The 14,354-nt window shown below is 38.3% G+C and overlaps 1 protein-coding gene across 1 annotated transcript; it reads right to left on the bottom strand.

Annotated features, from left to right (window-relative positions):
• Positions 1 to 564: 564 nt before the first annotated feature.
• Positions 565 to 14,348, bottom strand: sgms2a (sphingomyelin synthase 2a). The gene is made up of 7 exons (XM_044347072.1): positions 14,266 to 14,348; positions 13,577 to 13,808; positions 4,398 to 4,903; positions 3,684 to 3,801; positions 3,016 to 3,169; positions 2,205 to 2,371; positions 565 to 1,334 (listed from the first exon to the last, which is right to left on the bottom strand). The coding sequence occupies exons 3-7, from the start codon at positions 4,844 to 4,846 to the stop codon at positions 1,149 to 1,151; spliced, it is 1,074 nt and encodes a 357-aa protein (XP_044203007.1). The 5' UTR covers positions 4,847 to 4,903; positions 13,577 to 13,808; positions 14,266 to 14,348; the 3' UTR covers positions 565 to 1,148.
• Between the last annotated feature and the right edge of the window lie 6 nt (positions 14,349 to 14,354).

Raw genomic sequence — 14,354 nt, 5'->3', positions numbered from 1 at the left:
TGTGATATATTGTATAGATAGATAGATAGATAGATAGATAGATAGATAGATAGATAGATCGATAAATAGATAGATAGATAGATAGATAGATAGATAGATAGATAGATATTACTTCTTAGTATTTCTTAGTTTTTATATATATTGCACCTGCAAATTAAACTTACGGTACATAGGCTATTTGTTTAAACATGAGACACATGGACACATTAGGACAGAAGACAGAAGACAGTATTAAATATTTAATCCAACTTCAGCAATAGATTTGTCAAGTTTATAATGAAATGTCAGGGCTATACTGTACATATGAAATGCTGATCTATGCGCAGCTCTATGCATTGTTGTCCTTAATGTGGGTGATATCACATTAATACATAGATAAACATTAGGCTTCCACAAGGGTTTTCCAGAAAAATATATATTTCTTGCATCTCGAAATAGAAATTCTGCAAGGTTGAGGAGGCGATCCATTGAATGTAAAACTGTCCTAAAACTGTAAATAAAACTGTGGTATATAGCATAATGATCAACTTTGATGATTTAATGTAAGCAAAAAACACACTTAAGTCTTAGTATGGTTACATTTTAATACAATAGTACAATGTTGAGACTACAGCTAGGATATACACACTTAAGAGTACTAAAATAATACAAAATTAATAATAATCAAAAAAAATAATAGAAAAAAAATACACCAAGACTCATAAAGGCATTTTTGGTAGACCTACGGACATTTAACACACTAAGGCACCTTGTGACTTGAGTACACTGATATTGAGGTAAACCCCGTCATCAAATACAGTATGAGGGGGTTACAGAAGCAGATCCAAAATCAAGTCTTGCAAATACTGTGTGACAAACCTGCAAGTCAGTTGCTACAAATGGATTTTGTCTGACATTTACTAGGAGCTGACACAGGTATCATTTACAAAAACAATGACAACTCTTCAGGACTTTATCTCATAAATAAATTACAGTGGCAAAGAACACACAGAGACAATATGATTATCCTTGTAGATACATTTTTGTTGAAACATTTCTTTTATAGCAATGCATCTGGTTCCATTAAATTCCTGTCCAAGAAAGATTGACTGAATGAATACCACTTCAGCGGATTATCAAGCAACACTGCTTGGGTTATCAGGGTCCACTCACTCCTCTCGTGTGCTCTGTACCATGGAGTACTTCTTACAGGGGTTCTTAAGACAGGCAGGAGGCCAGGTGATGGGCCAGCTGTATGAGCACGGCACCGCGGTTTGGACGTTCTTCTCCAGGAAGTTGAACAGAGGGTTCCACCAGGTGTTAGTGAGGTAGTTGTTGGGTGAGCATTTCAGAGTCTGCACGAGAATAAAAGTTATCAAGAGTTACATCAGAGAAGGAAAAAAAATAACATCTAATCATTTATGCTGATAGTGAGATGCATTTCTCACAGACAAACAGTATATTAAAAAATTACATTAAATAGACTATGGTTTTCAAAATATGATGGTGTTGTCTTTCGTGATGGGGACAATTCTGTATATATATATACTGAATATATCCTCATACATGATCATATCTGCACTGAAAACAGTGGCCAATGTTGTGATTTTTCACTTGTTTTAACTTCATTGGTCATCTTCATTACGAAATTGTGGTGCATTGGTGAACAGATTATTTGAGGCAAATTTGTGATTTGCTATGTTGGGCTGCATATATAAAACTGACTTGACTTGACTTGACTTTAATGTAACTTGAAAGATAATTTAACGAACAGTTGATATGAGGTGGTACCACCTCATATCAACTGTTTACACTTTGGCCAGTAGAGGGAGTAATTCAGCATTTTGAAAAGCCATAGTGACTGTTCATGGGAATGACATCCAGAAAGTTCTGACACACAGTCCAAAAATAGATGTACTTACTATAAGTATATAATCATATGTAATATATAGACCATTTACTTTAAATATAAACTGTAATAAATTGCACTTGATGTAAACTCCTTGAACAAAATACAGCCATGTTTCATCAGACAAACAGTAAAGTCTGCCATGCATAATAATTTAAGTGTAGCAAGGTTCAGTGAAAGTGGTGGTTTAGCTCTGAACGCTTTCATTTGCTCTCTTTCACTCTAACACACACACACAAACACACACACACACACACACACACACACACACACACACACACAAACAGCCACTGAGGGTCCAGCTCTGTGTTCAGACCTGTAAGTTGGCCATGGTATGGTACCACCAGAATAGTCGGGAGGTGATAAAATAGGCCACGACCACATCCACACTGTAGTGTTCATGTGCCACCAGGATGCACACCACACCCACGGCACTCAGCAGCCAGCACATCAGATGGTACCACCAAAACGACCGTGGCGAGTCTTGAGAGAGAGAAGGAGAGACAAGAGTGTTGACGATATTTATGACAACATCCATTCGTAGTCTGTTGTTCCATGTTTCCACTGTCAAGAAAAATGTTGTCAGTGGCATTTCAATAAAATGTGACAGGAACAGAAGGATTTCCTGCAAAACACAGACAAACAGGCCTATAGCAAAAATCTTATCTGTAATAGTGGAAACTAAAACACTGCAATGTCTGCTTGTAAATCTCATCCAAACCAAATGTTTTTGCATTTTGAAAAACTTTTTTAATATGTACTTCATATTTTTTTTTAGCCAATTCTCCCATATATGTCCTCTGTTTTTTGGGGTTTTTTTGCCAACTGCACCATATATCCAGCATATTTACAGCAATATTCAGCTTTACAAGATATATAACAAATACATTTTGCCAAACTTTGAATATTTGAATGTAAAAGTAAAACAGTAATAGTGGCATCACATGTCAGTTATTTTGTTTACTAGCAGTCTCTTGAAGGTCCATTTGTAGCTGTATAATACAATGATGTGAACCATATGGGATGAGAATGGAAACAGACAATATCATTCATATATTATTCATGGGATATTCACATGAATTATTCCATAAAAGCAAACACACAAGAGTGTTGCTTTGAATACTCACATTCCTTGATGAACAGATAAGTGAGGGTGAGCATCACAGTGTGTCCACTGTAGAGAAAGTCTCCACACATGAGATGGGAGTTTGTAATGGACAGACCTCCACCTGAAATCAGTCGCAGAATTCGCTGGATTTTTGCCTGGGAGTCTCCGTGCAGCTGATAGAAAGCACATAGTGGATGCAATTAGGGATATATAGAAAAACATCAGATTGGTAGCAACTTGTGAGAGCATAGAGGTACAGTTAAAATTAAAAGAGGAATGGAAGGAGAAAAACTAAGATTTAACAGGTATTATCCACTTGACATAACCAAATCTTGTTCTCCTATACATGCTGCTCAAATTACTGATAACTCACCTCTTACAAGTAGAAAAGTTTTAATATACTGTGTCCAAAACATTTAAAATTTTTGGGAACAACTATTAAATTGTCCAGTCTCTGATCTTTCTGCACAACACAACCCAACAAACAGCTGCCAGGAGCGCATGTTTTTGATCAAACACTGATGCACCTCAATATTGTCGGTGTCCGGAGGCAGTAAAAAGTCAAAATGGCTTTTTTATAGCTGCCTCTCTTGCGTGGCTGTACAAAATGAGTCCCAGAGGGTGCATAAGAGTACACGGCTGAGCAATGACAGCTGATGCCCGCCCTGATTTTAGCGTGCTACTCACCTTAGGAGCACAAGTCATGTGCATGCCAGGTACAGGCAGGGTGGTGATGTACATAGTAACACAGCGGTACAAGTACAGAGTGCCAATGAGGAAGAAGAACCGCCTGCTCGCTATTGACCTGTAAATGGAAAATGTGAGAGCCACAATGGAATGAATGCAGAAATGTTGTTGTGCCCTGATTATGTAATAGTACTGCAAACACCCATCTACTTAAATATACAAAATACTGAAGCATGAGGACTGTCTTGCACAGTGTGATGAGTCAACGTGTTGTCAAATTGGAGTTTTATTACTGCAAAATGGCAATGAGAAGTCATCCCTAAAATGCTGTAACAGTGTTAAAAAATCTTGTTGGTGATTTGGCTTGCATTGTAATACTGCTTTCTAGACTACTCATGTTGAACAGTTATAGAGGGAGACCTCCATTGTAGAGAAGACATACTGTAAATACAATTTCATCATAATGGCTGCCTCAACAGGCTATAATGTGGTGCATTTTCTGAGCAGTGGAAAGAGACATGCAGGGCATAGACAAATTGCAACACATAACCACAAAACAGAAAACTATTTCATAGAACAAAAATACTGTAGCTTATACAACTTATTATGTAGTGAAATTAAATTTTCCTCTTTTTTAAATACAGTACTCTGCTGACACCACATTAAGCTGGAGAAAACACAACTTGTACAATAGGTAGTGCAAAACAGCCTTACTTGTATCTGAAGAAGAACAACTGGATAATCCAAATGACCAGCAGAACCATGCCATTGATTTCTGTCACTGTAAATGCCCACTTGACCCTGTCAATATAGTCAAAAAATTTATCAGGAAGGGGAGGGCTGCTTTCTTTGGGTGGGACCCTCTCGTGGACTATTGTGATGACGACTGTTGTCAGGACCAAGTTAAAACCAGCATAAAAGAAGGCAATCAGTGTCTTCCACCATTCCATGGGCAGACGACTGACCTTGGACTCTGGCACAGATATCTTCACGTAGTCATTATGCCTCCCTATGCCTTTCCGAAATCCCCGCTTTGTATCCTCTCCACCTGGGGTGTGGACAGGACAGGTTTTCCCGGTGCTGGGCACGGCACCGCCCTCCATTCCTGGGTTCAGATTATGAGTGGCAGAGTCTCTCGTATCCACAAGCTCCTGTGATGCCATGGGTGCCTGCACTGTCCATCCACAGGCACACGGTTCCTCTGGGTTGAGGCTGTTTGACTGCCATGAGAGAAAACAAAAGGTTGGAAACTGACACACTATTTGGTTTGGAAAGCACAAGTACTACACTTGTCATTTACACAAGATAGAAAAGCACATAAGTAAACAGGAACTGCTTGTTTGTATTAAGAATGTCAAGTTATTGCGATGAGAAACAGGGAAAAGATGAACTCTTGTTTACTTTTGTTTCCAATCTTCCTCATCCAAGGGATTAGCAAAGCATGAGACTGAGCTTTTATTGATGCAATGTTCTTGCTGAAATGTCCAGACTGAAAAGCTATTTTTGAGTTTATAACAGCCAGCTAGACTAGATGTGGCTCTATGAGTTAATGCTGTGTGCTGTATTTTCCTTTCCCTGGACATTCACCAGAACCACTATAACAATTTTCTGTTTGGATGTTCAGTCAGAATCTTATTTTGGGCCTCCCTAAGTCTTTCCTCCCACACTGCTTTGGTTTTTTTGAGTTTGTCCTCAACAGTCTGCTGCTATACAGTCTGTTCATTATCTTATGCATCGGAGGAATTTGCACACTCATCGTAAAAGTTACAAACTGTGTGAATGCAAAAGCAACTAACCTAAAAACTAAACTAAACTAAACTAAACTAAACGTAATTGAAAGTTCCTGCTCTTCTAGGGCTTTTTTATCATATTGTGCAACACAATCTTTGCAGATGGAGTTTGCCCATGGGATTAGTAGAATTCCCATTTTTCTGAGCACTTTAATGACTATGTTGGAAAAGCTGAGAAAGATAAACTAAAATATAAATATAACAACTAGATAAAATAAAAGTAAATTAGGTAATATACTGCAGATTGCTGGAAGCCAGAGATGAATGATTAGTAATGACACTCAGAAGATAGAAGAAGAAGTTGGAGATGAGCTCGCACAATGTTTGTTCTTGAGCTCTTTTCAGTTAATGATTTAAGAGAGCACTATGGTAATGGCCATTTTCATTCTTTCACATTTAGGCTTCTACTTCCTTTAAGAGCCCCATTAATGGACTCGAGGATATTGCTATTAGCACTGAAATACATCACAATAACTGTCATCTGGGATGCATACAGACTGGCATGTTTACTTGTAGGAAAATCTGGAATTAGGACAAAAGATGGGATAGAAATAGAGGTTGGATTCAAGAGAGCTGCTGAAAGTATCATGTTCCTCAGGATCAATTTATGGGAAAATATTATTACAGCTCAGAAAGGCTTCTCGTAGAATACCCTCTGCCATAGCAGATTCATCCTCTGTTATGTAACTGATGGATGGCTACAGATGATAAAGTCTGACAGAATTTAAGGGGTCATAAGGTATAGTAATACTGACCAAGATGGCAAATAAGATCAACAAGAGCAGGCAAACAATATAAGCTAATTACAATGCCATGTTCTTTCTGTTGTTAGTGTGATGATGTTACATCTCTGTGGTTAGTTGTACTGCAAGGTGGGATCCCTATAAACATTATTTTGTTTTTTGTGATAAAATCAGAATTCACATAATTTATTTCTCTAATATTGAACAGCTCAACTAACTGCAAGATGAACAGCAGGTACAGACTGTGGTTATTATATTTCTAGAGTCAAATACTGTTGCAGCTTTATAGATAGTGATTAATGAAACACTATGAAAGCACCAGTAGTAACTGAACTGGGATATGGGGAAATTTTCTGACCACAACTCATTTCAAGTCAATTTTTTTTATATTTGTATATATATTTATATATCACAACAGAAGTTATCTCAGGGCACTTTTCATATGGAGCAGGTCTAGACCATACTCTTTAATTTACAGAGACCGAACATTCCTGCATGAGCAAGCACTTGGCGACATTGGCAAGGAAAAACTCCCCTTTAACGGGAAGAAACCTTGAGCAGAACCGGGCTCTAGGTGGGCGGCCATCTGCCTTTACCGGTTGAGTTGGGAGAGAAAGAGGGAGGCGGAGCCAGGAGAGAGAGACACAGAGAAGCACAGCAACAACATTAATAACATTAATAATAATAGACATATGACTAATAATAATAATAGCAGGCGCGGACGTCAAGCAGGACCACAGCAGCACGGGGTCTGCTACAACAGTCCATGGAACCTATGTGATGAGAAAGCACAAAAACTATGGGAAAGATGCCAAGTTAGTAACATGCATTAATGGTGCATGAATGCAGATGGAGATGGAGAGGAAGAGAGAGGAGCTCAGTGCATCATGGGAAGTCTCCTGGCAGTCTAGGACTATAGCAGTATAACTACGGGCTGGTCCAAGGTAAGCCTGAGACAGCCCTAACTATAAGCTTTATCAAAAAGGAAAGTTTTAAGCCTACTCTTGAACGTAGAGAGGGTGTCTGCCCCCTGGACCAAAACTGGAAGATGGTTCCACAGGAGATGAGTCTGATAGCTGAAGGCTCTGCCTCCAATTCTACTTTTGGAGATTCGAGGAACCACAATTAAGCCTGCATTCTGGGCGTGCAGTGTTCTAGTGGGGTAATAGGGTACTATGGGCTCTTTAAGATATTATGGTACCTGACCATTACGGACTTTGAAGGTGAGGAGATGGATTTGAAATTCTATTCTGGATTTTACAGGAAGCCAGTGCAGAGAAACTAAAATGGGAGAAATATGATCTCTTTTCCTAGTTTTTGTCAGTACACATGCAGCAGCATTCTGGACCAGCTGGAGAGTTTTTAGAGACTTGTTAGGGCAGCCTTATAATAAGTATAACTATAAGTGTGGACTAGTTTTTTGGCATCTTTTTGAGACAGGATGTGCCTGATTTTTGCAATATTATGTAGGTGAAAAAACGCAGTCCTTTGAAATTTGTTTTATGTGTGAGTTAAAGGACATATCCTAGTCAAAGATTAATGTCCTTAAGGCATGCTTGGAATTTAGTTAACTGATTGGATTCATCTGGCTTCATTGATAAATATAATTGGGTATCATCTGCATAACAATGAAGATTTATGGAGTGTTTCCTAATAATATTACCTAAAGGAAGCATATAGTGAGTAGTACTGGTCCAAGCACAGAACCTTGTGGAACTCCATGTCTAACTTTTGCGTGCATGGAGGATTCATCGTTAACGTGTGCAAACTGAAATTGATCTGATAAATAGGACTTAAACCTGCTTAATGCAGTTCCTTTAATGCCAAATAAATGTTCCAGTCTATGTAATGGGATGTGATGGTCAATGGTGTCAAATGCAGAACTAAGATCTAACAAGTACAGAGAGAAGTCCTTTGTCCGATGCAATAAGGAGGTCATTTGTAACTTTCACCAGTGCTATCTCTGTGCTATGATGCACTCTAAATCCTGACTGAAAATCCTCAAATAAACTCTTGATATGTAGAAAGTCACACAATTCATTGCAGACTTCTTGCTTAGGGATAAAGACAAGGTTAGATGTAGATCTATTGTTGGCTAAAACGCCTGAATCAAGAGTAGGTTTTTAAAGAAGAGGTTTAATTACAGCTACTTTAAAGGACTGTGGTACATAGCCTGTTAATAAAGACAGATTAATCATATCTAGTAAAGAAGTACTAACAAAGGGTAAAACTTCCTTAAGCAGCCTAGTTGGGATGGGGTCTAAGAGACAGGTTGATGATTTAGATGAAGAAATCATTGAAGTTAGTTGGATCATTGAAGGTTGATTGGAGAAAAACTGTCTGAATATATATCAGGTTTAACAGCTGTTTCTGAGATTCTTGTTTCTGAGGAGAAATCTATACCTGCTAACAGCAGGAGGTGATGACTTTTGTCTCTAATAGTTAGAATTTTATAAGAAGCTCATGAAATCGTTACTACTGAGAACTATAGGGATACATGGATCAATAGAGTTATGACTCTTTGTCAGCCTGGCCAAAGTGCTGAAAAGGAACCTGGGGCTGTTCTTATTTTCCTCTATTAATGATGAGTAATAGGCAGCTCTGGTGTCACAGAGGGCCTTCCTTCATGTTTTAAGACTATCTTGCCAGACCAAGCGAGATTCTTTCAGTTTGGAACACCATATCCTTTCAAATTTTCACGGTATTTGCTTTAATTTGCGGGTTTTGGGAGTTATACTAATCTTCTTTTTTAAAGGGGTGATGGAGTCGAGTGTCATTCACAGTGAGCCTGCAAAACTATCAACAAGATGATCAATTTGTGAGGGACTAAAGTCAGCATAAGAGGCCTCTGTAGTATTTAGACATGGAAGTTAAGATGCTAAGTGGGTTTATTTACACGCCAATTGAGTCTAATAATAAGATAAACACAGTGCTAAGGCTATCATTATCGACATCCACATGAATATTAAAGTCACCTACTATAATTACTTTATCTGTACTAAGGACTAAGTTTGATAAACTCTGAGAATTCAGATAAAAATTCAGAGTGTGGGCCAGAAGGATGGTACACTATAACAAATAGAATTGGCCGAAAAAGTTTTCCAGGTTGGGTGTGACAGACTAAGAACAAGGCTTTTGAATTGAGTTATAATTAAGTTTAGGTCTAGGGTTGATGATTAGGCTTGAGTTTAAAATGGCTGCAACTCCACCTCCTTGGCTGGTATCTCGAGGAATGTGAGTATTAATATGACTGGGAAGAGTGGATTTATTTAAGCTAACATATTCTTTATGACATAGCCAGGTTTCAGTAAGACAAAATAAATCAATATGATAATCTGAGATTGGATCGTTTATTGATATGGCTTTTGATCACAGATATCTAATGTTTAAGAGTCCACATTCTCCTATTTTGTTGTACTATTGCAGTGGTGGTGTTCATTTGTATAAGATATTTATGAAAAACTCCTCTTCTCTTTACTTTAGATTTAACTCATTTAAGTGGTCTAATTCATTTAAGTGGTCAGGTGGCAGACACAGTTTCTATGTGGTTTTGGGTGGGTAACTGCTCTAATGGAAACACAGGGAAGTGTGCAGGACTGCAGCTCTGCCTCCTGGACAACTATGAAAGCACCAGTAGTGATTGAACTGGCATATGGGGAAATTTTCTGACTAACACAACTGATTTGGATGGAAAAATGGAAAAAAATGAAAAAGTATCCAATAAGTCCTCAAACCTAAAAGACAAAATAGGTTGTTTGTCATTGCCGTCCACAATGACCTATATGAGCGTTTTCTGATTTGGCGCCCCTATTGGCAGTGCCTTCCAAACTACTTAAAAATGGATCATATGAGGCTTTATATGAGCCTTTTCCAATCTGCCACCTAAGGTTTGTTTCATTATAACCAACTATATCAATAAGGTTAGATAAAGATAATGACCACGGTTGAAAAAAATCTTTATTAAAGGTTCCCCATGGAGTTTGTGACCTCTAGTAGATCCATGGAGAACTTTTTTTGAGTGCATCCCCATTTTGTTTGCCTCGTGCTTACATGCATGCACATTTGCACGCAGGCAACACAATACACAGTCTTACAGGTGGCTGTAATGCGCCACGAAACACAGCTATATGCCAGCAAAGGCAGAGAAGAAGGAGACTGCAAGCTAGTAAACATAGATGTAAACAAAGCTGGATTTAAAATACTTTAAAAAGAAAGTTTTGCAAATGTTTTATGAGGCAGGAAATGGATTTAAGACATTTGTTAAATCACAAGTATACACGCAATGAGTTTTGGTGAGTAAAAGAGAATGTAAACACAACTTTTGTTTGTTTACAGGAAAACGCCACAGGATACCTTTAAGTTTGACAAATTGATCCTGACTCAAGGTCCACTCACTTTTACAGAGCTTTCAACCACATCACAAAGTCTTCATCAGCAGATGGAGTTTGGTCAGTTGTCTTGGAAATAAATCTGCTGGACTTTCCATCCATGTTGGCATGAAGAAGCATTTTAAGCCAACATGGACAAGAGGACTACGTGATCTAGTGGAAAGCTCAGAAAAAGCTTGCAGGTGGACTAGCTAGAGTTGGGATTGTTTTGTCAAACTATTTACCAGGTAAAGAAGGTGATGAATGTTCATGCTTAATTGGTTAAAGTTACTGAAATATGAAGCTTCAGAGAAAACAACTGTTGGTGGAGGAAGGTATGAGTGCAGTGGTCTTTGTGTCACCCTACTTTTGAGACAACGGTCATTGTTCACATGGCCAAAAGAGGTCACTTATTTTAAGTTTCTGTATAAATCACCAATGATGTTGTTTTTCTGGTAATGGAGGTCTTGATCTAGTTTTCAGTTTATTGAGAAAGTAGTTGTTGTTGTCCAAAACTGTTAGCAAGGCTAACAGTATAGCAAAGTTAATTCTGTTTTGTGGTGGATTTTTCCCTTAAAAAACCTACAACAAAAGTTGTTATGTTTTATATTTTCTTGTATTTGTGCGTATACTGTGACAGATCAGTGTGACATTCAATACAAAAGAGATATTAGGTACTTATTTTCCAGTGTTCACTGTGAGACTGTACTATGTGTACTGTACAAGGGAGGTCAGCAGAGTGCCTCCATCAGTTTTCCACCAGTCCCCCTCCTCCCCAGTGTACACTACACACTGTTTTCCCACCAGCCAGTGCACCCAGCTCTCTAAAGGGATTGGTGGTGATGGAAAACTGGCAGAAAAACCTATTCCACATGGTCACAGACTGTAATGGATAACTTGGCTGCCTCCACTCACCCAAGCTATTTCAAGAGAAGCCACCCAGTTGCTGTGAAGGCTGTATTTTACTCCAGGGGAACCAGGGCTTTGACTCCATTTTGGGGCCTTCATAATAACATGCTACTGTAGCTGTCCACTCATTTTCTTCTTGGCAGCATGTGGATTGTCTTCATCAAAGGGAAGGATAAAAATAAGTCACATCCGAGGTGGCCCAGCCCTCTAGGAACTGATGACACTACGGGGAGGAGTTGACTATATATGCTGTACATGTACTTACTGTAAAGAAAGCCTTGAAACAGAAAGTTTTGCAATACAGCATGTTTCAGTTTTAGTTTTGTTTTCCCACATTTGGTAATAAAAAATCTAAATATATCCTCAATGTATAATTTGATTTGATTATTTGATTATTATTAGTGCTAGAAATAGTACCAGTGGTGGAAGAAATATTCAGATCATTTACTTAAGTACCTTTACTTAAATAAAAGTAGGAATAGTAGTAGAAAAAAGTACTGAAAGTAAAAAAAGTAAAAGTATTTGTTATATAGAGAAATGACCCCTGGGTGTTATATTACTGTATATTATATTATTGGATTTTTGATGTTGATGCATTAATGTGTAAGTGATATTTAATTGTTGCAAGTGGCTCAGTTGGAGCTAAATTGAATTACTTTACACTGTAAATAAGTTTTGTCTAAAACAATGCATCACATTATACAAATGCATCATATGTTATCTACGTAAACTCTTCATCACCAAAGTAACTAGTATTCATACATAGCTGTCAACTAAATGTACTGGAGCAAAAAAGAGAATGTTTGACTCTGAAACGTATTGAAGTACTCGCATAAAGTAACATGAAATGGAAATAAGTGAAGTGCACATACAGTATGTCAAGACTGTGCCTACGTGGAGTGCTTGACTAAATGTTACTTTCTACCACGGATTAGCTGTAGCAGCAGTGATGGTAGTAGAAGAAGTATTTCTTGTGTTAATAGTTGATATTGACATCATAGTAGCAGTAACATTAGTACAGTAAGTTATATGCCAGTAAATATGTCATGACAATAATGTGAATGACAGAGGGCAATTGTTTGAAACCTTTGGTTTTATCACTACAATGTTCACTTCTTCACTCGAATCCTCGACTACTGTATAAAACTAGCTCACTGCCCACAGCTGTTCATCAAAAATACACAAATACATATTATTCCCTGACAGAACTGATAAATTTTGCTGTATTCCTGCAAAGTGATCCCATTTACAAGCCAAAATGGTCACACTGCATGGAGCCACCCTAACTCTTCTGGGTGCCTTAACCACATCTGGGGTGGATCCTGGCAGTAATGCAAGGTTCAGGACTGGGAGTCTCCCATGTCTCCCATATATTAAAGGGCGGTTGGGCTGACACATGTGATGAGTGCGGCCCAGCCAGTTTTGAAGTTTACTTTTGGGGTGTAGCACAGTGGCCCCCCACACAGTCATAAATACTATGTTCCATATGAAGCTACTGGGTGGGGCAACAGGTCATTGCATGTCCTGTAATTAAGCCCTCTTGATTTCAGTCAAAGCTATTGCAGTTGGAAACTGACAGCTGAATTATTATAATGAAATTAAAGCAAAGAATAATTATATCACAAGCATGCACAGTCTGTGTATTGGCTATGATACAGAAATAATGGGGGATTAGCTTTGAATGGTTTTAGAGCTTATGTGACAACTTGCCTTTTAATTTTCTGTATATAGCCTACCCTGTTCTGGAGCTGACATCATCACACTATAAACACGTAGGCTTCTAGCACATCTCTAATGATCCACCGAGAAAGAAAACTTTTTGTATGAATGTATACGAATATATGGGCCCAATAGCTCACTACAAATGAAAATTCAAACACAGGCGAATCTACCAGACTTCACGATGTATTTCAGCATCAACACTGATATAAAAGTTGAATGTCATCGGGAGGATAAAATCCTGTGTGGCCATAGCAGCCTATTACACATCACTTATTAATGCCGCAATTAACACGTTCAGCACAACAGATAGCGATAAGAGGATGTATTTATATTCACATGTTGCACAGTTTATAGCATCCTACCTGCCTTGCTCGGGCCTCCTAGTGTCTCTTCCTGTAGTTGCAGTTCCTTGAATCCCTGATGCTGCGCCCTGTTTGATCGCTGCTCCGCTCAGGCTGGACTGCTACATTACACTGCACTGCCACTCGCTTTTGAGGGAGCGCTCCTCCCCGAAGCCCTACATATTCTTAGATCCATCCATCCATCTGTATCCAGTCCCCCGCCTGGCATCCCCTTTAATTCAGAGTAACTGTCCTGTAATCAGCACAAGCATCACCCTGTAACTCTGCTTATTTAAAATAGGTGTTCTCTAATATGCGCATCTTGAACCAGTTAGAAGGATTTATGATTGTAGCTTAGTTGTTTGCATTTATTATGGAGTCACACACTATACTATATATAATATATTTTTTTAAAAAATATATAAAATATAAGAATAAAACAAAATAGGTCATCATAAGAATATATTTTTTATGTTTCTTATTTGGTTATTTAGCCACGAGTCATTACCACTCTAATAAAAAATTTCATATATATCTAGCGATAGCATAATACATTTCTATTTTATTTATTATTAAAACAACAACAAAAAAATCCGAATAATTAAATCTCTTGCAACCACGAACCTGCGCATAATAAGTACTGATAATAGATCAGTTGAGTCATTTAGCCCATTACTTTGGCCGACACACGTTAAAGGAACAAAACTGACCTCAGATCAGTGTTTTTTTCCGTTAACGGCCTCTGAGGAAATGCGTCACTCCGTCCGCGGTGACGTGGCTGCTGCTGAGAGAGCTCTTC

This window comes from Thunnus albacares, chromosome 3 (assembly GCF_914725855.1).
Source record: "Thunnus albacares chromosome 3, fThuAlb1.1, whole genome shotgun sequence".
NCBI classification, from domain to species: Eukaryota; Metazoa; Chordata; class Actinopteri; order Scombriformes; family Scombridae; genus Thunnus; species Thunnus albacares.
The sequence above is the reverse complement of the archived record's forward strand: the minus strand, read 5'-3'. Positions and strand labels throughout refer to the sequence as shown.